The sequence below is a fragment of the Hippopotamus amphibius genome, chromosome 4 (assembly GCF_030028045.1).
Source record: "Hippopotamus amphibius kiboko isolate mHipAmp2 chromosome 4, mHipAmp2.hap2, whole genome shotgun sequence".
Lineage (NCBI taxonomy): Eukaryota > Metazoa > Chordata > Mammalia > Artiodactyla > Hippopotamidae > Hippopotamus > Hippopotamus amphibius.
This window is the reverse complement of record NC_080189.1, coordinates 52,069,856-52,093,038: the sequence shown is the minus strand read 5'-3', so window position 1 is coordinate 52,093,038 and position 23,183 is coordinate 52,069,856. Positions and strand designations below refer to the sequence as shown.

Below are 23,183 nucleotides of genomic sequence, written 5' to 3'. Positions count from 1 at the left end.
AGTTCAAAGCAGGTAGAGGCTGGACACACCGAATGGACACAGACGCCCACCCACATGCGGTTCCTCTGGCCATGCCCCGCCTCCCTTTGCTTGGGGCTGATGAACCCAGATACTAACTCGCTCTCCAGATACAGGCAGATGAGGAGGAGCCACCGCAGTAGATGCTTTCATGCCATTTCCCAAATAGTCGATGCACTGCTTTTCCACTCTTGTCAAATACCGTACCTTCAATCTCATGAGCGTTAGTGCTCCAGTATTTTGCCTAGGAGTCAAATGAGAGTCATCTGTTTAGTGTTTTGGGGTCAATTTATTACAGATATTAAGGGAAAACAAAAAAGGAGAAAGAAAAAGTACCATGAGAATGTTTCTTTGCTGCTTATGGTTTGCTGGTTCTGTTTTTTTTAATCATACTTTTAATTATTTAATGAAAATTAAAAAGCCATCATTTTATAGTTCGTAACTTAACCACCAACATTTGTGTAAGACACAGTTTTTGTTTTACTTTCACTATATGCAAAAGTAGAAAGGAAAAGCTCAGATCTCACACATCCACCAAGTAGGGGCTGGCCCTTAAGCCCCCTCTGGAACAGCTGTTTCCTGGCTATCACTGGAGCTCTGACTATTGCAATTTAGAAGAACTGTAACTCATTATTTTTTCTCTGAAGGAACTAGAAAATCCTTTGTAAACCAACGTATTTTTTTAACCAAGTTCGTAAACCAGTCAATTTTCAGCTTTTCCTATTAGTTTTCCCTCCAAACCAGATCTGTTCACCTAACTTACAGGAACCTTATGCAACCTATGTTCCCACTATGAGCTGGTCCTGGTCTTCGACCAGCTCAGCTTGGCTCAGCCTTCTGGGTTTTACATATACAGTAGCATACTGCAGCCAGCAGAGGGAGCTCTAACTCCCTAAAGTTGATTTTTTTTCGATTCTCCCAATTCCCTGGCTGCTCTAAGAAATCTCTGCAAAAGACCAGAAGGCATTATTCCATAAATTTAAAAAAAAAAAAAATCTTACTACTATTTTCAGCCAAAACAGAATCCATATATGGAAACCAATAAAGTTGAGTGACATTTCCAGGCTATATCTGGTGGACTGGCTTCCCCACTCCAAATCTGTGGTAAACATGGGCGGAAGGGCAGAGTACAGCCGTATCTCAGAGCGGAATCAGGAATACACAAGTGAGTTCTCTAGTCACGTAAAGATGGGTGAAAAGGGAAACCATTACTGTCCAGGCTTGTAAGTTTATTCTAAAACAGGAGTCAGATTTCCCCTTTAGAGACATGTGCCAACAAGCCCAATGATGGGGAGCCACAGAGGGAGGCAGTCATGGTCCACAGGTAATGCCTGCACCTGCTTTCAGGTTCTCCTTCAACACCTGAGGCACATCCAGTGTTCTAATTCCTTTCATCTCTCATAGCTATAAAAATCTGTTCCCTGGTCCTCAGTGGATAAACACCAAGTGGATGCTAGAAATTGGAGCGGAACACATTTCCTTGGGGGAAATTCTGAGAAGAAGGTGGCTTTCACCTGGGTCGGTCGGTCTGTCTGCCTGCCTGCCTGCCTGCCTGCCTGCCTGCCTGCCTGCCTGCCTGCCTGCCTGCCTGCCTGCCTGCCTACCTACCTACCTATCTCCCAGATATATATCCCTGCTCCAGGCTACCTCTGCTTCTTTTTGTAGAGAGCTTAGATGAAGCTTTCAAGGCAGGGTCACTTTTATTTTATGCCAAATCACTACCAGCTTTATGTCCATCTACAACCCGTTTGACTTACATAATATAATAAAGACCCCCCCAACCTCTCCATAATGTCTCCCACCTGCTACAGATGGTGCGGAGAGATACCGCGTGAAATTTCAGAATTAGAACCTAACCTCTTGGCTTATGATTTTGATCTTAATTAAATGCAAATATTCTTTGATGAGGGAAACACTTTAAGGCCATTTTGTATATGTGAGATTTATAAGGGCAAAAGGAAATTTCAGGAGGAAGAGAAGTTGGGGAGAAGGGCTCAAATCAAGGCAGGTGGAAAGTTGGAACAGTAAGTGGACCATTCCAGGATCTGTTCATTTATCCTGTGAATGTTCACGAGACTCTGCTGTGTGCCGGGCACTACTGCCATGCACTGGCCACAGCAGCGGGCAAGGCAGACCAGGCTTCTGCCTTTCTGGAGTCAGGAATGGCAAGGAGGGTGTGAGGAACAGAAAATAAGCAAGTAAAGCAGCAGCGAGCAAGCTAACTGCAGACAGTAATGAACACTTGGAAGAAAACGGGGTATGAAAGAGGGGGACTAACAAGGCAGATGGAAGGACCTGGGGAGAGGGGCCCCAGCAGAAGGAAATGGAGAGAGAGAAAGAAGGACAGTGCAGCTCAAGGACAGTGAGGAAGGAAGGGGACTAGGGGCGGCAGGAGTTGAGGCTGAAGAGGAATGAGGGTGGGGGGGGTGTGCGTTGGCTGGGGGGCAGGTAGTGCAGATTCCGTACGGTCTCATGGGCCACTGGAAGGATGCAGGCTTTTACCCTGAGAAAGACAGAAGCTGTCAGAGGATTTTGGTCAAATATGGCTTGACTTGCATTTTTAAAAATTGTGGTAAAACATATATAACACAATGTTCACTATTTTAACCATTTCTAAGTGTACAATTGAGTGGCATTAAGTACATTCACAGTGTTGTGTAGCCACTGCCTTATATATCTCCAGAACTTTTCATCTTCCCCAACTGAGGCTCTGTACCCATTCAATAATGACTCCCCAGTCCCTCCTGTCCCCAGCCCTTGGCAACCACCATTCTACTTCTTGTGGCTGTGAACTTGGCTGCTCCATAGAAATGGAATCATATCTGTCCTTTGTGTCTGGATTATTTCACTTAGCATCATGTGTTCACGGCTCATCCACAGTGTAACACGATGACTTACGTTTCAGCAGGGTCCCTCTGGCTGCCACACTGAGGACAGACCATAGGGGAGTAAAGCGGGAAGGAAGGAGGCCAGGAGGGCCATGGCCCTGGTCCAGGTGAGGGAGGTGGGGCTGCGACCAGGGGGCCCCTGGCACTGCTTGTCTACTGGCACAAAAGTGAAGGTGAAAAATTCCCCAAGTCACCCTGTGCCCTGAGGCCCAGCTCCGCCAAGGCCTGTCCAGGGCCAGAGCTCACAGGCCGCCCAGGTTACCTTTATAAAGTTCACTTTGCAGTGGCAGGAATCGTTGTTCAGGTTCTTGATGACAATCTCTCCATAGTGCTCGATCCACCTCTGCCCGCTTAAGATGTTATGGATGCAAGAGGTCACTTTGTTCCACTCGAAATGATCTCCGAAACTATAGGAGAAAAAAGTGAAAGTAACAACTTCCAGAGGAGCCAGCAGCAAATGCAGACACACACGGCTACGTAAAACACGAGGCCCGTGATGCACTACTCGTCCTTCACTTGTGGAACCAACACCGATCAAGCCGTGCTGGGCGATCGACGAGCTTTCATCCTCCCAGGAGGCAGGGGTGAAGGTCAGACCCTGGAGGCTGCCAGAGGCTCCGCCTGAAGCTGGAACAACCCACTCCGTCCGTTGACAGAGGAGGAAACTAAGCCAAGAAGACGTGTCTAAAGTCACCAGACTACAAAAGGAGAGTGGCAAAGGGAGGGTGGGGGGGTTTCCCACAGTGTGCTCTCTACACACGTACACATATATGCACACACACACATATGTACATACAGGCACACACATGCACACAACAGTTATCTATATACACGTGTAGATGTGCATAAGTAAGCACACAGGTATACAGGCAGACTTCGTTTTATTGCGTTTTTTACAAGTTGAAGGTTTGTGGCAACCCTGTGTAGAGCAAGTCTATTGGCAGCATTTTTCCAACAGCATTTGCTCACTTCACGTCTATGCAGTACATAAAACACAACTTTCATAAGCAATGGGAAACCACAAAATTCATGTGACTCACTATATTGTAATATTTGCTTTATTGCAGTGGGAACCAAACCCTCAGTATCTCCGAGGTGTGCCTGTATATACACACACATACATATGTATTTTACAGATAAATCTTAAGATACATATATCTTAAATCTTTTATAATGAGAAAGTATTGAGATACGACTTACAGAGTTAAATAATAATTATGAGGATAATGGTAAAAAGCCCAAACACTTAAATGGCACATACTATCCGCCAAGTACTATTTTAAGTGCTTTCCATATCTGCTTAATCTTCACAACATTCTTAGGAAGTAGATGGTTTACTATCCCTGTTTCATAGATGGGGGAACTGGTGATCAGAAAGGTTAAGTAACCTGCCCAAGGATTTGCAACTAGTAAGTAGCCACGTGAGCACGAGTCCCGGTAGCCCAGTTCCAGAGGCCATAATCATTACCATCTTGCTTTATGAGTAAGTATTAATAATCCCTGAATTTTTTTTAAAGCCTCTATTCAGAGAACGTTGGTATCCAGGAATCATTTCCATTAGAGAAAATGAAAACGTGAGATTGTCAAAATGAAGACTATTTTAAGCTAGTGTCAAACATATTAAAAGAAAAAATATACACTCGGCACCACACGGGACAGTGGGCATCCTGTTCCTAAACCTTCGCCCTAAATTCTATAAAGTTCCTAACCATAGAAGGAGAACTTACGCTGGCAGAGTCACATGGGTTGTGCCAATGGGAACAATTTCCATGGATTTGCCCCAGAATTTGTTTTTCCATCTCACATCTGAAATGAAATAATACCAGATATTACATATTTATCAGGAGAGCTAAGTAGATTAACGAGTTCTTTGGCTGGATAAATGATCAATCACAATATAGGACAATCTCTTCATAATAAAATTCATTATTATTCAATAGTAGCAATTGAGTATCTGGAACAGAATCAGAGAAATTAAAATTATAAAGTCTCTCCCTTGGAAGAACTCACAGTGAGAAAGGCATACAGAAGTGAAAACAAGTAAGGCACCCCAGAGAGCCACGGGCCATAACTGAGTATGCTGTAAGGTGAAATGGAACCAGAGAAAAAGGAATGACCAACATGCTTGGGGAAGGCATCAGAAGAGGCTTGTCTGAAGGGGCCACTTAAGCTGCGCTTGGAAGAATAAGCAGGGGTTCACCAGGCAGAGAAAAAGCAGTTTAAGGCAGAAGACATGAGAGATGTGAGAGAAGTGGCTGTGATTCTATCCTACGGATCTCAGATTGTTAGATAGAAAAATAGAAAGACAGCTTGAGTACAAAAAGCAGCGGGTTCTACAAGCTTGGCTAAGAAGTCTGATTTGGGTCCACGAGGGGAAATAAGATGTTTGTTTAGACAGAGAATTGATGTGATTAGATACAGACTTTGCCAAGATAATTAGCAGCAGTATGGAGAATGGAACAGGAGCAGGAGAGATGAGAAGTAGGTGACCTGTATGGTCAAGGGATAAACGAGGATGAAGTGAACCAAGACAGTGGTGGTAGGGATGGAGGAGAAGGGAATGATCCTAGAACCATTAAAGAAGCAGAAATAGAACCGGGAGGCAAATTAGATGCAGATTGTGAAAAACGGGGAGAATCTGTGGATGATTTCAGATTTTTCCAACTTGCACAAATGGTGGTGCCATCCGAGAGACAGACAGGGAACAGGAAGAGAAGGGCAGAGGCAGACGATTCCTCTGGCTGCTGGGTGACAATACACACACCATAGGGGAGCAAAGGTGAACACAGGGATGCCAGTAGGGGGTCATGGCCATGGCCCAGGAGAGAGGTGGACTGGGACCAAGAAGCTCCTGGGCACATATTACATGATTCTATTTACATGACATGTCTAGAATAGGCAAATCTATAGGGACAAAAAGATCAGTGGTTGCCTAAGGATGGAAGAGGTTGGTGGAAATTGGAAGGTGGCAGGGAGCCATTAAAAGGTGGGGAAAGAGGTTTCTTTTTGGAGTAATGAAGATGTCCTAAAATTAATTGTAGTGATTGTACAACTCTGTGAATATATTAAAAACCACTGACTTGTACCTTTTAATTAGGTGAGTTGTATAGCACATAAATTATATCTCAATAAGTTGTTACTCCAAAATAAAGATAACTGGTTGTTTAAAGCAAATCAGTAATAACGTATGACAGGATTTATAACATACATAAGTAAAATGTTTGTCCAAAATAGCAAAGTTTGGGGAAGGGGAAATAGAAGTACACTTTTGTAGGTTTCTTTTGCTTTATGTTAAGTGGCATAATATCACCTGAAAAGAGACTGTGATATGTTAAAGACACATAATATGAACCCTAAAGTAACAACTAAAAAATGGAAAAAGAGTTATAGCTAACAAGGCAGCAAAAGATATACAATGGAATCATAGAAAATAATTAATCCAAAACAAGGTAAAAAAAAGAGGAAAAGGGGAACAAAGAACAGATGCAACAAACAGAAAATAGATAATAAGAGGCCAGATTTAAACCAACTCTGTCGATAATCACAATAAATGTAAATGATCTAAACAACCTAATTAAAAGGCAAAAAAAATGTCAAATTGGATTTAAAAAAAAAAGCAAGATTTGGCAGTCATGGGCTTATGGAGAGGTGGGATTGCCCAGGAAAAGGCTGATGAGGAAGTAGAGAAGGGAGCTGAAGAAAAAACTGCTATTGATGTAAGGAGCACACAGGAAGTACTTGAAAGAGACCCCTCCCATTACATAATATATAACAATAATAATAAAGTACTTACAAGGTCAATGACACAGCAATTAGGAGGTTAGAGATCTTATGGGAGTTATTTCCAAAAGATTTTGGTGAAAGAGAAGTCTCCAATCAAGCTTCAATTCTAAACTTTAGTAGCAAATATTCAGAAAGGAAACCACAGTACTTGTAACCTAAACTGGTAATATTGCCTCCAGAGTGAGACATTGGATGGCCGTGAACTGGGATGGGGGAGAGAAATTTTTCACAAAATACTCTTTCTTATCTTTTAAATTTTATAGATGCATTTGAAAAATGCAATGTGGCAAATCAGGTGTTAACCAGTTAGCAGAGAAACATCTTTTAAATAACTGATGAGTTCACAAAATCTGGAAACAACAAATGTTGGAGAGGGTGTGGAGAAAAGGGAACTCTCTTGCACTGTTGGTGGGAATGTAAGTTGGTACAGCCACTATGGAAAACAATTTGGAGGTTCCTTAAGAAACTACAAATAGAACTACCATATGACCCAGTAATCCCACTCCTGGGCATATACCCAAAGAAAACCACAATCCCAAAAGAATCTTGTACCATAATGTTTATTGCAGCACTATTTACAATAGCCAGGACATGGAAGCAACCTAAATGCCCATCAACAAATGAATGGATAAAGAAGATGTGGCATATATATACAATGGATTATTACTCAGCTATAAAAAGGGATGAGATGGAGCTATATGTCATGAGGTGGATAGAACTACAGTCTGTCATACAGAGTGAAGTAAGTCAGAAAGAGAAAGACAAATATTGTATGCTAACTCACATATACGGAATCTAAAAAGGGTACTGATGAACTCAGTGACAAGAACAAGGAAGCAGATACAGAGAATGGACTGGAGAACTCGAGGTTTGGGAGGGGGCGGGGGGTGAAGGGGAAGCTGAGACGAAGCGAGACAGTAGCACAGACATATATATACTACCAACTGTACAACAGATAGTCAGTGGGAAGTTGTTGTATAACAAAGGGAGTCCAACTCGAGGATGGAAGATGCCTTAGAGGACTGGGGCAGGGAGGGTGGCGGGGACTCGGGGAGGGGGAGTCAAGGAAGGGAGGGAATACGGGGATATGTGTATAAACACAGTTGATTGAACTTGGTGTACCACCGAAAAAATAATAAATAAATTAATTAATTAAAAAAAAAATAACTGATGAGTGCTCATTGTTCAAAAACCTGAGATGCTCAGCTTTTCTTTCTACAGCACCCTGACTTTAGAATAAATAAGTTAACAAAATTACTTAATCCATTTAGGAAATATCTGCAGCCTTATTTATTCTTGAGAGCAACCCATCCCTTCCCAAATTCAAAATATAATAAACTGAGTATAAGAACAACCCCCAAACTGAAAAAAAGTCAGCAATGTAAAATTCCAGAAATAAAACTTAAAGCTTTCAAAAGTAAAAGAACCCTCTGCTGTCTAGAGCCTGATAAATAACTGTAAATATTTAATCTCTCTTGAAATACAATGAGGCATTTCAAATGGCTGTGGAATGCGATAAAAGAAAAATTACAGGAATAAACAGTGGTGGTGGCCCAGACAAAGACCGAGTCTGGGCCACCACCATCTTTAAGGAAGGGAACAACTAAATTATCCTCCAGGATCTTGAATTATGACGTCGACAAATGGCAGTTATTGTTCAGAGATGAGAGGCAAGAACATCGAGTGGTACAGTTTCTTCCAACAAGGCCCAAGTCCAGGGCCCACTTTTGATCTTAAGCATTTGCAGTAGTTCCTGAATAAAATAAATTATAACATTACATAAAATGACAGAAGTCAAATGTATTAGCACATTACCTTGCCAGAAAACAAAATTTCCAGACTCAGCGTGACATGCAGAGATAGGTGGATGGTGGCTGACCTGATAGAAAAAAAAGCGAAAAAAAACAAAAAATTAACTTTCGTGTCTCATGAAATCCATTCTTTGGCCCCTGCACTGATATGTAACACAACTGCAGCACCTAACTGAATGGAAACTTGTTTAGTTTCCCTTCAACAAGTCTGTCCTCAAGAGGGTGCTCCTGACACAGTCAGCTCTGTCTTGCCCAAATTCATCAGGAAAAAGCCTGTGAATGGAAGCCTCTGGCAGCCTGGGGAAAAAGCAGCCAAGTGGTGAGTGATGATGGTAGAGATGTGTTATGAAAGAGTGAAAACCAAAGCAGAGATGCAAGGGCTGCCCACTTATGAATCATCTAATCTGACATTAGCTACCAAGGTCAAAATCAATGCTATTCTGAAAGTACCCGTAAATGTTTTCATTAATATGTCAAATAGGAAATCCTTTTAAATGTTAAGTAAATATTTCTAAGCGCCACAAAGATGCTCTTTGACTCAGCAGACTTTACTCTTTTGAAAACTCTGCATCACAAAGTCCAGCCACTTTTTAAATCACTGATGAGAAGACCAATCCAAGATAGTTTTTTTTTTAAATAATGTTTTTATTTTTTAAAAAAAAGAGCTAAACAATTATTGAAGAAATGTTAGTCGACTGCTGAAAAAAAGTATTTGTTCATTTTTGTCCACTTTTTGTTCCTAAAAATGTCTTGAGTAAATACGCAATTACGTTCTAGAAAGGAGCGCCCCATGTAACAGAGGCGGGCTCATTTCCTCGCTCTTTGTCACTGGGGCCATTACTTCGGTTTCATTCACTAATGAAGAAGCAAAAGAGAAAATGACTCCCCAGATTTCCTCCTTGTCTCAGAAACACTCAAGGCACGAGCGCAGTATATGTGCTGTTAGCATAATCCAGTACCAGTAAAACCAGAATAATGCTGCTCCTGGTGTTTCCACAAACCTCTCTGACTTAGCTGGTTCTTAGCAAAGGTATCTTACATTAAGGGTATTTGGGCCAAAGCCATCATATTACATATGAGCAGACTGAACCCAGAAAGACTAAGGAACAGTAAGTAACCTTTCCTAAACACACTGATAGAGAAGAGGTAGAGGTAAAACCCAGCATTTTTGGTTTACAGATGGTTTTCAAAAAGTTTCAAAAAAAAAAAATCCTTAAGCAGCCACACCCTGTTTTCAAACATATCTTATCAAGAGCTGGAAATATTCAGAGCGCTGCTGGAGGTGAACAGGTGCGGCAGGAAGTGGGGCTGACCAATCCACAACGCCTCGCCTCGCTCGGGACTCTGGAACGCAGTGAGGGGCACGGTCTGAGAACCACCTCTGTGGCCCCCCTCCAGGTGGAGAACGGCAGGGACAGGGTCATCGTGAGTCACGCCACACACACGTTCAACCGATGGGAGTGCAATGCTATCAGCTGGGCTCAGGGAAAAGCAGGGACAAAGACGGCAACAGTGCAGACATTTTCCAGGTCTCGATGAATATAAACCCCAGATCCAATATGAGGCAGGAGGTGCCCATTCACTGTCCCTTGGATGGTTGTAATTCTCACAGGCCCCTTGAGAATGTGAGCCTCTCCCGTGCCCACGGGCTTCTCATCTCAAACACTGAGAAACCTCATTCCTAAAATGCAGCTCTTTGCTCTCCTTCAACGTCTTCTTATTCAATCCAACCCCTGGAAGAAATTTTCTATCGCAAACCACTACATCCCTGTTTTCCCTTCTTTCTCCACTAGCTCTCAATGAAAACAGTGGAGGTAACTTTTAAACCTCAGGATCATATAAAACTAAACTAGGGCAAGACAACACCAAGCCCTCCCTTCCTCACCGCACCTGCCCTATCCACCTCCCCAGTGGAGGGGAGAAGAGCCATGGAATGTTCCCCTGTCCCATAATGTAGGGATATTTTAAAGTAGATTATCATAAAGTAGATCATACTCATTCTCACAGAGATAATGTAGTAAAAAATGTAAACATCACAGACTTGATCAAGAATTTGGCATTTTATAAGTCTGGCCAAATATAAACATCAAAGTAAAATACAGGGCTTCCTAGGTGGTTCAGTGGTTATGAATCTGCCTGCCAATGCAGGGGACACGGGTTCGATCCCTGCCCCAGGAAGATCCCACATGCCAAGGAGCAACTAAGCCCGTGAGCCACAACTATTGAGCCCATGTGCTGCAACTACTGAAGCCCATGCACCTAGAGCCCGTGCTCCACAACAGGAGAAGCCACAGCAATGAGGAGCCCGCGCAGCACAACGAAGAGTAGCCCCCCACTCACCACAACTAAAGAAAGCCCGCGCACAGTAAAAAAGACCCAACATAGCCAATAAAATAAATTAATTTTAAAAAAAGTAAAATACAATACATAAAAACTATAATCTCTTCTGTAATAATTTAAAATCCTATAAAACAAGGACAAATATACTGTCCACATGAATTATAAAAGAAACCCTATCATACCATAAAGTATACGTCCCATAAAAATGCAAATTTGACCTTTTAAAACGATTGTGTCAGATTAATGAATCAATGCTTAGCAAAGTGCCTGTAGATGGGGTCGAAGGGATGTCTTCTGAATGCATAAGTCTCAACACTGAAATATCAATGATTTGGCTTATTTCTTTCTGGCTTAAAAAGGCCTTTGGGAATGATTTATTTGGTGCACATGGCTTTTAAGAAGTCTATAAAGCTTTCCAGGGAAATTAAATTGATGTCTTATTTTTCTTTGATATATTTCCATACACCAGGTATTTATTCATGAAACATTTCTGAAGCCTCTGCCACGTACGGCTTGAGTGTCGGGGAGTGAGGGAGAGCTGGCGTCCCGCAGATCTAGAACCTAGCTGTGCAAATCATGTAATGGCTGTATGACCTTGAGTGTGTTTTTAAACCCTCTGGGCCCCAATTACCTCATGTGTAAGACGGGGCTAGTACCACTGACTTTGCAAACTAAAGAAAGATAACCCATGGCAAGTGCCGGGATCATGTGCTGGTATGGAGGAAGCAGAGATTAAATTTTAACTTTTTGTCATGAGTGGTATTTCCACTTAGGTCTCAGGGTAACCTTGTCTTCATTACCCTTAATTTTATAAATTAGGAAACAGAGGTTTTTTCCAGTAAAGAACTGGAAAAGAACCAGTTCTTTACTGGAAAGAACCTGTCCAGTGCTATACAGTTCATCAGTGACGAAGGCAGTGCTTTAAATCCAGGTCCTTTGACTTCAGATCCAACGCTGTTTCCTGAGATGCCCCAGCTGCTTCTCGATGGCTGCTTTCATATTTAGGCTCTGGTCCCTCCCCAGAGCCTTGGCATACCATTAAGGTCCCATCTCATGGATATTTAGAAAAGGAATCTTCTGACTCTGACCTTTACAACCTCCCCGAGTCTCATTTATTTGTTTATAAAGTGAGGTCTGGAATCCCTCTGGCTTCAAGATGCTATCGTTCTAACATCTGTTTTCTCTGAATCCCAGCATCAGAGGCGGCAGAGGATGCCAGCCAACTGGAAAAGGCTCTATTAAGGCTTTGATTGCTTTTAATACCCACGGAAAGGGGTAATTCACAGTTAATCATTTAATCTTTGTCGATGGTAATCTCTCTAAAATCTCCTGAAGTAGAGAATAATGGGTACAATCTAACCTGTCTTTGCTAGTACGGGATTTGCTTGAGCTTCTCTTCTTGTTACATCTTAACCTAGGCATAAAAAGGCATTAGATTTTGAGTTTGAGTCTGAACTGATTCAGCCCCGCAGCAGACACTGTCTGTTAGCCTGCTGGCTAAATCCACTTCAGGCTGGTTTTTCAGTAGCCCTCTCCATCACTTCCTCTTCATCCCAATCAAATAAGAGAAATTTCTGATTGGTAAGGATTCTCAAACATTCAGGAAATTAGCATACATGGTTTTTATTGTGCAAGTATTTATACATCTTTCTTTCTACAATCCCAAAGTCAATGAGTTCCCCTCGTAGTTAAGAATTCTTGTAATTTATTTGTATATCTGAGGTCTTTCTTCACCTTGACCTAATCATTTTTGATTTACGCTTTGAGAATGCACTTTATATAAGAGGTGGGTGGTAAGGGGACAAGAACATGAGTCAAGAGTGTATTTCAATATTTGTGTATTTTGTAGGTTTTTCTTCTTCAGATTTAGAAAGATAAACCCTTACATACATCAGTTCTCCAGCTGTCCGGAGACATAACTATAGAGACCTCCTAGTTCTGGATGTGTCTCCAACCACGAAGGGCTGCTTGTGGAAAAGAGAACAAGTGGCAGGTCAAAAACCACCCAGGGAGGGGACCAAGGCCTTCATCAAACATGTCCTGATGGCCTGTGATGGGTCAGGCACTGTCTTAGTCACTGCGGATACAATGAGGAACAAAAGGAATAAAAATCTTTACCCTCCTGGAGTTTGCATGTTAGTGCAGAAGTGGGTGAGACAGACTATAAACAAATCAGCACATAATTTGTCAGCAGTAACACGTGAAGGAGAATAACACAAGGATGAAGATGAGGGGCGGTGAGGGGAAGTGCCGTCCTAGACAGGGTGGTAGGGGCAGGACTCTGTGATGGACAGCCTCTAAGGCTAAGAGAAATAAGGCAGGTAACCACACAGACAGCTGGGGGAAGTGTGTCCAGGTCAGAGGACACAGCCACTGCCCAGGGCTGACAAACGCTCGCTATGTTTTAGGAGAAGTAAAAAGGCCAGCGTGGCTAAAGGTGAATGAGTCAAAGTAAGAGGAGGCATGATATCTGCGGGTGCATCTTGGAGGGCTTTGTGGGCCATAGCCAGGACTTGGGATTTGATTCCAAGTGACTGGGGAAGTCGTTAGAGCAATCACTGTGGCAGCTGAGAGCAGAATCGGCTGTGGACACAAGGGACCAATTAATGAGTCTATTGCAGCAAGCCCGGTCATCGATGCCGACGGCTTGGGCTAGGTGGCCAACACCAGTGGGGTGGCAGTGAAAACGGCTGGCTTTGGAAGGAAGACCCTGGAATTTTAACAGGATGCAGATTATAAGAGAAAGCTATTAGGGAGGATGCCAAGCACACTGGCCTGATTTGGGGAAGAATCCACGTGCCAATTATTTTCTCTTCCCCTAAGTTCAGAGTTAAACACTGATTTGATAAACACATGGTTTCTTAAAAAAACAAAAAATACATTAAGTAATAACTTGACCTAGAAATGCAGAAGCACTGGTTTAGTCACCTCACAGTTCGTTTATTGCCTGTTTTATCTGAATAGTTTGAATTTCCCCTGATAATGTCTTTAAATAAGCTGCCACTTTAATCAGAAGTAAATAACCCTGCCTGCCGGTGGATAAAAGAACTATTCAGATGGGTGATGTGGGTGTGCACAGGGGGAAGTGATAGGTATGGTATTTTAAGTCTAGCCAAGAATGTTTGTTCACAGTTCTGATAAGTAACAGAAAAGGAAGAAGGGCTGAGCCCATGAAGCAAAGGAAAAAAAAGACTTCATTTGAATCTCTTACATTTTACTAACTTTCAATAACTCTGCTCAGCTCTTCCGTGGGAAACTCAACAATAGTGGCTAAGTGGGTAAATGGTGAAAATGACTTGAACAGTGAGTGATCTGACAACTGAAGTTCCAGGTAACCAGGAAAAGCCACTTTTAGACAATAGCTTAACTGCATATCCTTCATAGACACCAAACCTTTCCCAAAAGTACAAAAAGAGAAGCAAAGCGAACTGAAATGAGTTTTCTGACCCATCCAGTCCCTGATGAAGCTCCACCCAGGCCTCCCAAGAACCAATGAAGAAGAACCTGCCAGCAGGATCCTTCGTCCCTGAGAAGGGAAAGGAAGTCCTTTCCTTCTGGACTCCCCCTTTTCTGGGCTTAGAAAACCAAGGCTGAATCAGATTTCTTGGCACAAAGGAAACTCCTCCCCTGAGAAGGTGGAACAGTCAGAGTTTACTGCATATGACGGGAATGTTTATGATTGATTCCTGAATGTTCCTTGTTCACAAAGGCCACTGCCCAGCACACAATGGGAGTTGAGAACAAAGTCCTATGTGAGTTTGGAGGATGAAAGGTTTACGTGACAATGACAGGCAAAACCCCACAGTCTGAACAGTATACAAAAGGCTGTTTTCACATGGGCAGCTGATGACTCCACCAGCTCAGAGCACAGTAACTAAACCTACACAAGAGACACCAGAAAGAGGTGAGGGAGAGAGGATGCTGGAATAGAAACAAAGGGTGTCAGCTGAGGGCCACTGGAAGGTGCTGATGGGCGTAGGTCTCAGTTGCCTCACCTGTAACTGATCCTCGCCTCACCTGCCACACAGGGGTATTGTGAAGATCAAATAAGATACCGCACAGGTTTGAAAAGCATAAAGCACTCTGCAAGCATAGTACTAGTTAACTTTTAGGAGGAAAACTTGAACAGCAAATACTTTCTCGTGTTTCTGACTGCATGAGTCATTTTGATACTGCTTTTTGGGGTCTTTTAGGTGAGAAACGATATAAAGGGGGGCAAACTTCCATGTAGCTGAACTCTGTGAAGTAGCACTTACTTCCACTTCCTTAGCCACTGACGACTGCGAACATCCCCATACCCACCAAAACCACATGCAACAAAATCCAAGGGCTTGGAGGAAAGAGATAGGCATCACTTTCCAAATCACTTGACTCTGTTGTCTAGAAAACTCAGTAGAAAAGCTGTTATCTTTGCTTCTTTTCAGGTCCTTTCACTTGGGGATATGATTTCCATCAATGTCCTCCTTAGAATAAAATTCCACCCCAAAATAGTAATTCAGGAGTCCTGTTCAGTTTATTAGTCATTCAGCAACCTCTACTCATTGTCGAGAGGTACAAGAAAGCAAAGAAGCCCCCAAACCCTGAAAGCTGCAGTCAATCACCTACACATAATGATCAAGGGTAGAGTCTTGCTGTCTCCGTAACAGAATGTCTCCTGGGCCAGAAGCAGAAGGAGCCAGACTGGCAGGTAGCAGCACGAAACAGAATAAATGCTCTGGCACTCTCTTTAGATATGTTAAATTAGAAAGCCTTCGTGCACAATGGATCGGCTGGTCAGAACAACCAACAAGGGAGAGAGAAGGAGTGGGGGAGGCTGAATTGATGTGTCTCCTGCTGGCCGGGAAAGGAGAGCCCTGCTCAAAACCCCTTCCACTTCTGGGGCAGTGGACCGCCTGGCACACTGAATTAAACAGCCACCTCTCCTTCTCACTGTGCACTCACCTGATGACTACAGTTTTGCCTTCCTAAGTAACCTGTCTATGGGGAAAGCATCCCTGCTCAGGCTGACCAAAGTCGTCTGGTCCCCAGGGCAGGTCTATTTTTCATGCTAAAGGAATAGAGTAGCATTCTGGTTTATATATCAGTCTCCTATAACCTTAGCTAGTGTGATTCTGTCCCTGAGACACTCATCCAGTCTCGGGTATATTAAAAAGGATCAACTATCTAGGCCATAAGGCTAAATTCAAGACAGACGAAGTGGCTCCCTCGTGATCAGGATGGGTGGTATTACCATGGTAAAGCCAACTGTGAGGACTCCTGGCTGCCTCATGGCCAGCTTTCTGTCAGAGACTCACCCGTGGCATTATACCACCTTCAAACCACCTGAATCAGTAGAGCGGCTATAGGATATCTTACTTCAACACTCCTCTAACTGTTCTTAACACTGTATTAAAGAGCATTTTAAAAGTTGCCTCTAAATATAAGAGCAATAACCAGGCACTGCAGGTACTTTATATATCAACACGTTATTTACTTAGCCTTCCTGCAACCTATGAGCCAAGCATGACCATTCCTATTTTACAGATAAAGAAACAACTGAGGTTCAGAAAGTTTAAGCAGCTCATGCAAGGCCACACACAAAGTGGTGGGGTTAGGGTTTAAAGCAGGTCCATGTTACACCCAGCACGCCCTATGCTATAACAATGACCAGATATCTTTCTTGCTTATTTCTTTGGGATCCATTTCATGGAACTGAAGACTAAGTTATGCAGCGTTCTTTCTGTCTCTGTGCACACGCACCCAGGAGCTCTGCTTTCTCTCTCCACGCCGCCACCGCAGAGCCACGAGCAAGCAGATCCTGAATCGGCCCTGCCCCATCAGGGGCTCCTGGGATTGAAACTCAGCTTTACACAAGCTCACGCTACTACTCTTTTCTTCTGTCTATTCATCCCGTCCTGATTGTCTGCTGTAGTTTGGAGCTATTTTTGGCCTTTGTTTCTTCACATGAGTGCATATAATACCATGGTAACCAAATTATACTTTCATTTATTCGCATTCCATTTCAGGTTTAGCATTTAAATAACCCGCAGCTGAATATGAATCAGATTATCTTACCCTTTAACTACTGATTTAACCCCCTACCATCCCAATACCAGTGTTTAATTTGTTTTAGCTGCTAACTGGAAAGCGATTGAAAATATGCTTTGGGATTACTCTGTAATCATTTTCCTCTGAGTTTCAGAGAACGCCGCTCATAATTCACAGTTAAGACACCACCATCTTCATAAGTCTCTCAGTCACAACATCCTTCCCTTCCTACTCCCATAATACCAGGCCACTGATAAAGATGGCAGCAAGATAACAGGAGGAAAATAATGTTTTAGCAACCCATCTCTTTTTCCTCAGTTTTCTAAGAATTGGGGGGAGAGAAATGTATCAATGATGTTTAATGTTCCCAGACTGCCTTTTAGGGATATACAGAGGGCAGACACGTTTAGGTGCTGCCTTAACCAGATGGGAGAGAAACAGTCTTTACTTTCAGCCAGGATGCACTCTATTTTAGCTAAACAATTCCTTATCGACAGATACTTTGGATGTCCTCAACATTCCACTATTGCAACCATGCTGTCATACGACAGCATGTCAATAACGACAGCAAATCTTCATGTAACACTTCATATTTCAAGTGTAAGTGCTTTAAGTGCTTTGTAGGGACTCTCTCATTTGATCATCGCAAAGCTGTCTGAGTCCTGCACCATTATCCTCATCTCCACTTTCAAGAGGAAACTGAAGCACAGAGAGGTTAAGTAACTTGGGTTAAGCAACTGGGTTACAAACCTAGTGAGAGGGAGAGCTGAGCTTTGAATCTAGGCTGGCTGACTCCAGAGACACTGTTCTTGGATGTTATTCTCCGCTGACTCAGGTGGGAAGGGTCTCATGGAACCTCAGGCTGTGTAAGCACAAGGCATGTCCATCCATTAGATGAGGGACAGGCGTTCTTGTCTGCCCCCAGCCCCCCACCCACTGCAGTATCCCAGCATCTGGAACAATGCCAGGCATGTGGTAGAGTCTTGAGAAACATTAATGGATGGAATGAATAAAGACACGAATGAATGAGTCCTCTTAAATCAAAATCAAGAATAATGTGTTTATTTGGCGCTGCCCTTTCTGATGGGGGTGCTCCTGCTCTAGAATGATGATATCAACGAGCTAGGGTGCACCCTTTAAATCTCCAACTTGCAGGCGGGCAAAGGCTCTGTGCTTTAAAAATTTCTCTCCACTACGACTTTGATTTAAACAGAAAGGGCTCTGGTGATGCATATGGCCAAGTGAGCCTCAGCCTGGCTAGCACCTTTATGCCCGTGGGTGGTGGTGAGGTTTCAGTGGAAGGAAACGGATCCCTCTCTTTATGTGTAAAAGCACTGTAATTATCTCAGTTGCTTTGAAGTCAATGAAAGGTGGAAAATAAATACTTCAAAAGCACATTTAATGGGAGGCAACTTCTCCCAACAAACAAAAAGAGTGTATACCCACCTGTTCTGAAAAAAAACAGAAGCCCTTGTCCTCACGCATACACTCATATGTTTCTCCAAGAACCGGATTAAAGGGCTTGCTCCCGGCACGGAAGTAGCTAGATGCGTAGGCAGACACGGCGAAGGCTGCCACGTACACCTGGGGACAGGGGGAAAAGAACCGGGTTATTTCTCTATCACCAAGAAATTTATTTTCACAAAGAAAGATGTGAACAAAATAAAACCTCTCCTTCTCTCTTTCCAATTTATCTCGAAAAGCCAAAGATCTGTCCTTGGTTTAAAGACACATAAACTGACTTTGATTTCAAGTTGTAGGTTTAAATAGTGTTCATTTTGGCCCAGAGGCAAATGAACCAGACCTTTTCAGACTGTCCATTCGGTTTGATGACTGCAAGTGGGCAGAGGCTTTCAAGATGGTGAATCAGTCCCTCTAAACCTGCCACTACCTGAGAATCCTAATGTCATGCTAAGGCTTTTGAGGAGGAGAGGGATAAAGAGCATTTCAAAAACCAATCTTCCCTCAAAATTCAGGAATAAGGCACAGGGAGCTCTGCTCCATACTCTGTAATAACCTAAATGGGGAAAGAACTTGAAAAAGAATTGATCCATGTATTATACGTATGACGGAATCACTTTGCTGTACGCTGAACTAACACAACACTGTGAATCAACTATACTCCAACATAAAAAAAATTCAGGAATAAGCACCCTCAGTTTAACCATTCACAATTTGGTATTGTAGACACCAAAAATCTCATTTTGACCAAAGAAGATCTGTGGGAGTCATTTCCTGAGCCTGGGCAGTGGAGCCATAGGACAGAGCACAGTGCCTTTTAAGAAGTTCTGCTTTTCTGGGAGGAAAAATGAAAATTCAAAAAGGAAAAGAAAGGAAAACTATAGGTGAACATGAAATGAGCAAAATCCTTTAATGGCCCTGGCTGTGAGGGTCTCAGCATTTTCACAGTGCCCCTTTCAGGACACCAAAGAGCCACAGTACAGGCACACCTCGTTTTATTGTGCTTGACTTCACTGTGCTTTGCAGAAACTGTTTTTATAAATTGAAGGTTTGTGGCAACACTGCATCAAGTAAGTCTACTGGCGCCATTTTTCCAATAGCATTTGCTCACGTCATATCTCTGTGTCACATTTTGGTACTTCTCACATTATTTCAAGCTTTTTCATTATTATTATATTTGTTATGGTGAGCTGTGATCAGTCATCTTTGATGTTACTACTCCCACTCACTGAAGGCTCTGATACACTGATGGTTGGCATTTTTTAGCAATAAAGTATTTTTTAAGTTAAGGTGTATACCTTGTTTTTTAGATATAATGCTATTGTACACGTAATAGTCTACAGTAGAGTGTAAACATAACTTTTACAGGCACTGGGAAACCAAAACATTCATGTCACTCACTTCACTGTGATATCTGCTTTATTGCAGCAGGCTGGAACCAAATTCACAATATCTCTGAGGTGTGCCTGTATTCTTTTTGGTCTTTTGAGGGAGTAGGGGGGGAAAATTAAACCTAAGTAGCAACAGCAAATTTTCCTTTCTAATACAGAGTAATAATCTCAATGTTTCCTCTTCTCAGCTCATTTCATGAAGTTTCTTATAGTGGGAAAAAAGCTCTGTGCCTTTCAAAAATGTTCACTAGTCACACAACTTTCAAAAGCCTTTTGCAAAATGGACCACCTCACCACCTCACACGATTGTACGGAACACTCTAGAGCAGCTGGAGAGCTTATAAAAATCAATTCTCTGTACTTAATTTAGTCTGTTCTCGAAACCTGGGTATCTGTTCCTCTCTCTGCTTCCTCAGATGTCTGTTACCTGATAAACAGCAAGGTCACACATCTAGGTGGAATGCTGAATCAACCTTGAATCACCTTCACAATTTAAAATAGAACACATTTATAAAAGAACCTGGTATCATTCATGATGCAGCGGGAGGAGGGAGGGAGGGAGTAGGCAAAATGAAGCATCCTCCTTGTGGACTGGCAACATGAGAGAGAATCTCTGCACAGGTAGAGCTGACCCTTATACTCAGAGCAGTAAACACAATCCGTGGGCTATGTTCCTCCTCAATGCTTTCCTGAACTTTCCCTTCCTAATGTATTAGTGCCTTTCCTCAAACTTCTTCTCAAGGTCAATGACACCAATCAATCAGCTGACATCCTAAGGGTCTCTAAATTGCTACAAGAATGAAACACCTTTAAGAATGCTTTCATCTTCAAAGCCAATCGTTTTCATTAAAGAAAAGCACTGTCCACAAATGATAACTTTTAACACTTGCCTGGGAAACTATTTGCCTCCCTTTATTCACAGAAATTCTCTGGGGAAGAGTAACAAAGAAGACAAAAAATAAACAATTTGTTTTTCTCTCCTACTCTTAGTATCAAGAAAGAAAATCTCTTTGATGAGAGAAGTCCCAGGAGACAGTATGGGGATGAGATGGGATGTTTCTTTCAACCAGTAGTTAAGATTTCTCCTTAATCCTCAAATCATTAAAGAAACTGAAGTTTTAATGAGGGTTTAAACTGCAGAATGTGTACAGTTCTGAAAATTGTAGAAAACAATGGCATCCTCCATGAGTGAGAGGGTGATGTGTGGCTGGGTCCCTGAGGCTGGGGGCGTGCTGTCCCACTTAGCCAATCAGCAAATGCCCAGGACAGAGATGCTGCATTTGGGGGAAGATACTGATGTCCCAGCATCACACACAAACAATGACCTTTCTGGTGAGCAGGTAACATACCAGGAAGCAAAGAAGAGGAAGAGACACTCAGTTTTGAAAAACAAATAGCCACAGTCACAGAAAGGGCTGATTTGGCCACAGTGTTGCCACCAAGGTACCCTTATTCCCCATCCCCATAAGACAGGGGAAGAATGAGAAATACTTGGAGGCCCCTTCACTGGAAACCCTATCACTTGATTAGAACTGATATTGAGTAGAGAACAGAGGTTAATTTTTCTAGGATGAGTTTTTTTTTAACTTATTCTATAAAATAAGAAGAGGTGGGAATCAACTATACTCCATTAAAACTTAATTTAAAAAAAGAAATGGGGGAGGAAGAACCTTTCTGATGTGAAAACCTCTTCTGTGGATGAATGATATTTTCTAAAAATTTAGGGGCTGATAGGACAATTCCAAAAATAAACAAAAACATTCTCAGGGGAAATTTACTCTGGATGAAAGAAAACAAGACAAAACAAAACAAAAAAAAACTAGCTCAAAAAATTAAATCCTATCCACTTGGGGTAGTAAAAATAAACACTCAGCCCTCAAGATGTTTTCCAGCCAAGCAATATCAGAACAATCACATGGAAGGTTCTGGAGAAAGAGGAAGCCCAAAACCACAGAGCAGAACCACCCCCGGGCAGCAGCTGCCACAGAGAAGCTGCCCCCCAGTGGCGATTCCTGACCAGGTGACGGAAAACAGCCAGGCAGAGGGGAAGCAGAGGTCACTGGGAAGTGAACCTATCTCACGGGCAGTCCAAATGGAAACCAGAGGGCCAGGAGCCCTGGCTGTGCCCATCTTGGCTCTGCTGGGCCCTGCGAGTGGCCTCATGGCCCAGGTGCTGAGGCCGCATGGTCAGATGGCAGGTTGCGTGCTCACCATCCTCTCCAGGGCACTGGGCACCTGGGCGGCCTTGTCCAGGAGCTCGCTGTACTCCAGCTCCTCACAGAGCCTCTGCAGCGTGTTGAGGGGCTCATTGAGCTCCACCGGCATGGCCACCTTAGACAGATCCTTCCCGATGTTATTTCTCAGGATGTTCCACAAGCTGATGTTACTGGACTTGGGGCACGGCGCCGGCAAGCACGTTCTTCTTTTGGACTTGGCTTCCCCCCCACTTTCAAGAACAGGCCCTGAAAGGGAAATAAGCCTGGCTGCCTTATAAGGATTTTCATTTTATTTTACTATTAAAAAGGAAAAAAAATCCACCTTACCGAGCACGTACGCAATGACACCACTATTAATCTCAGTTATCCAGATTATGAGGGAAGTCAGAAAATAAAAAGAAATCTGAGCAGCTAAACGAAGTACCAAAAATTACAATTACAATGAGTTCTAATGAAATTCATGGACTTTATTCACAGCGAGGTCTTCACAGTCCTACTCAAAAGCTAGTCCCTCGTAGCTTATATGCACTTAGGATAAAACTGAAAACTGGATTGCTATGCCCAGAGCAGTTTGCTTTTAAAGTCTTTAAACTCTGTTTAAAAGCACTCCGAAGTTCTGATAAAAACTTTTAAAGTCTTTTTTTTTTAAATTGTTTCAAATTCTGATATAACAATTGTGTTTATTACAGGAAAATTATAAAGGAAATAAGAGTCATCTATTATCCCACTACCCAGAAATAGTAGCCACTTATATTTTAAAGTATTTTCACTTAGTGTTTTCTCCATACGGCTCACAATGCTTGTATTGTTTAATGCTTTGCTTAATCAGTTAACGTAAACATTTTTCCATGCAATTCAAAATTCTTCTAAACATCACTTTTAATGACTGCAAAACAATTTCATGCTATGGATAAGCCATCATTTATTGAATCATTCATCTGCTGTTGGATTTTTAGATTTGCTCCAATGTTTTGCTACAATGCAAAAAAACGTAGTGAATATTCATATTCTTAGATGTTTGATTATATATTATTTTCTTGGGATATAGAGAAGTGGGATTGCTACGCCAAAGACCTCAAACATTTTTAGACTTTTGATTCATATGATCATACTGCTCTTCAAAAAGTCTGTATCAATTTCCCATTTACCACCAGCACACACCAGTGTCCACGTTCTGAGGCCATTCCAGGCGTGTCAGCATTCGTTTTGAATTCTTGTCAAATCCTTAGGTGGACAGCGCTATCTCCT

The 23,183-nt window shown here is 42.5% G+C and overlaps 1 protein-coding gene across 11 annotated transcripts in view; it reads right to left on the bottom strand.

Moving 5' to 3' along the window:
• The window catches only part of OSBPL3 (oxysterol binding protein like 3), a 182,803-nt gene that overhangs the window by 18,071 nt on the left and 141,549 nt on the right, over positions 1–23,183 (bottom strand). For all 11 annotated transcript variants that reach the window (XM_057731336.1, XM_057731338.1, XM_057731334.1 and 8 more), the window contains 6 exons: positions 21,931–22,181; positions 18,314–18,451; positions 8,505–8,568; positions 4,634–4,712; positions 3,169–3,313; positions 118–262 (listed from right to left, as the gene is read on the bottom strand). In XM_057731336.1, coding sequence (XP_057587319.1) covers positions 118–262; positions 3,169–3,313; positions 4,634–4,712; positions 8,505–8,568; positions 18,314–18,451; positions 21,931–22,181 — 822 coding nt within the window. The remainder of the gene's footprint in view (positions 1–117; positions 263–3,168; positions 3,314–4,633; positions 4,713–8,504; positions 8,569–18,313; positions 18,452–21,930; positions 22,182–23,183) is intronic.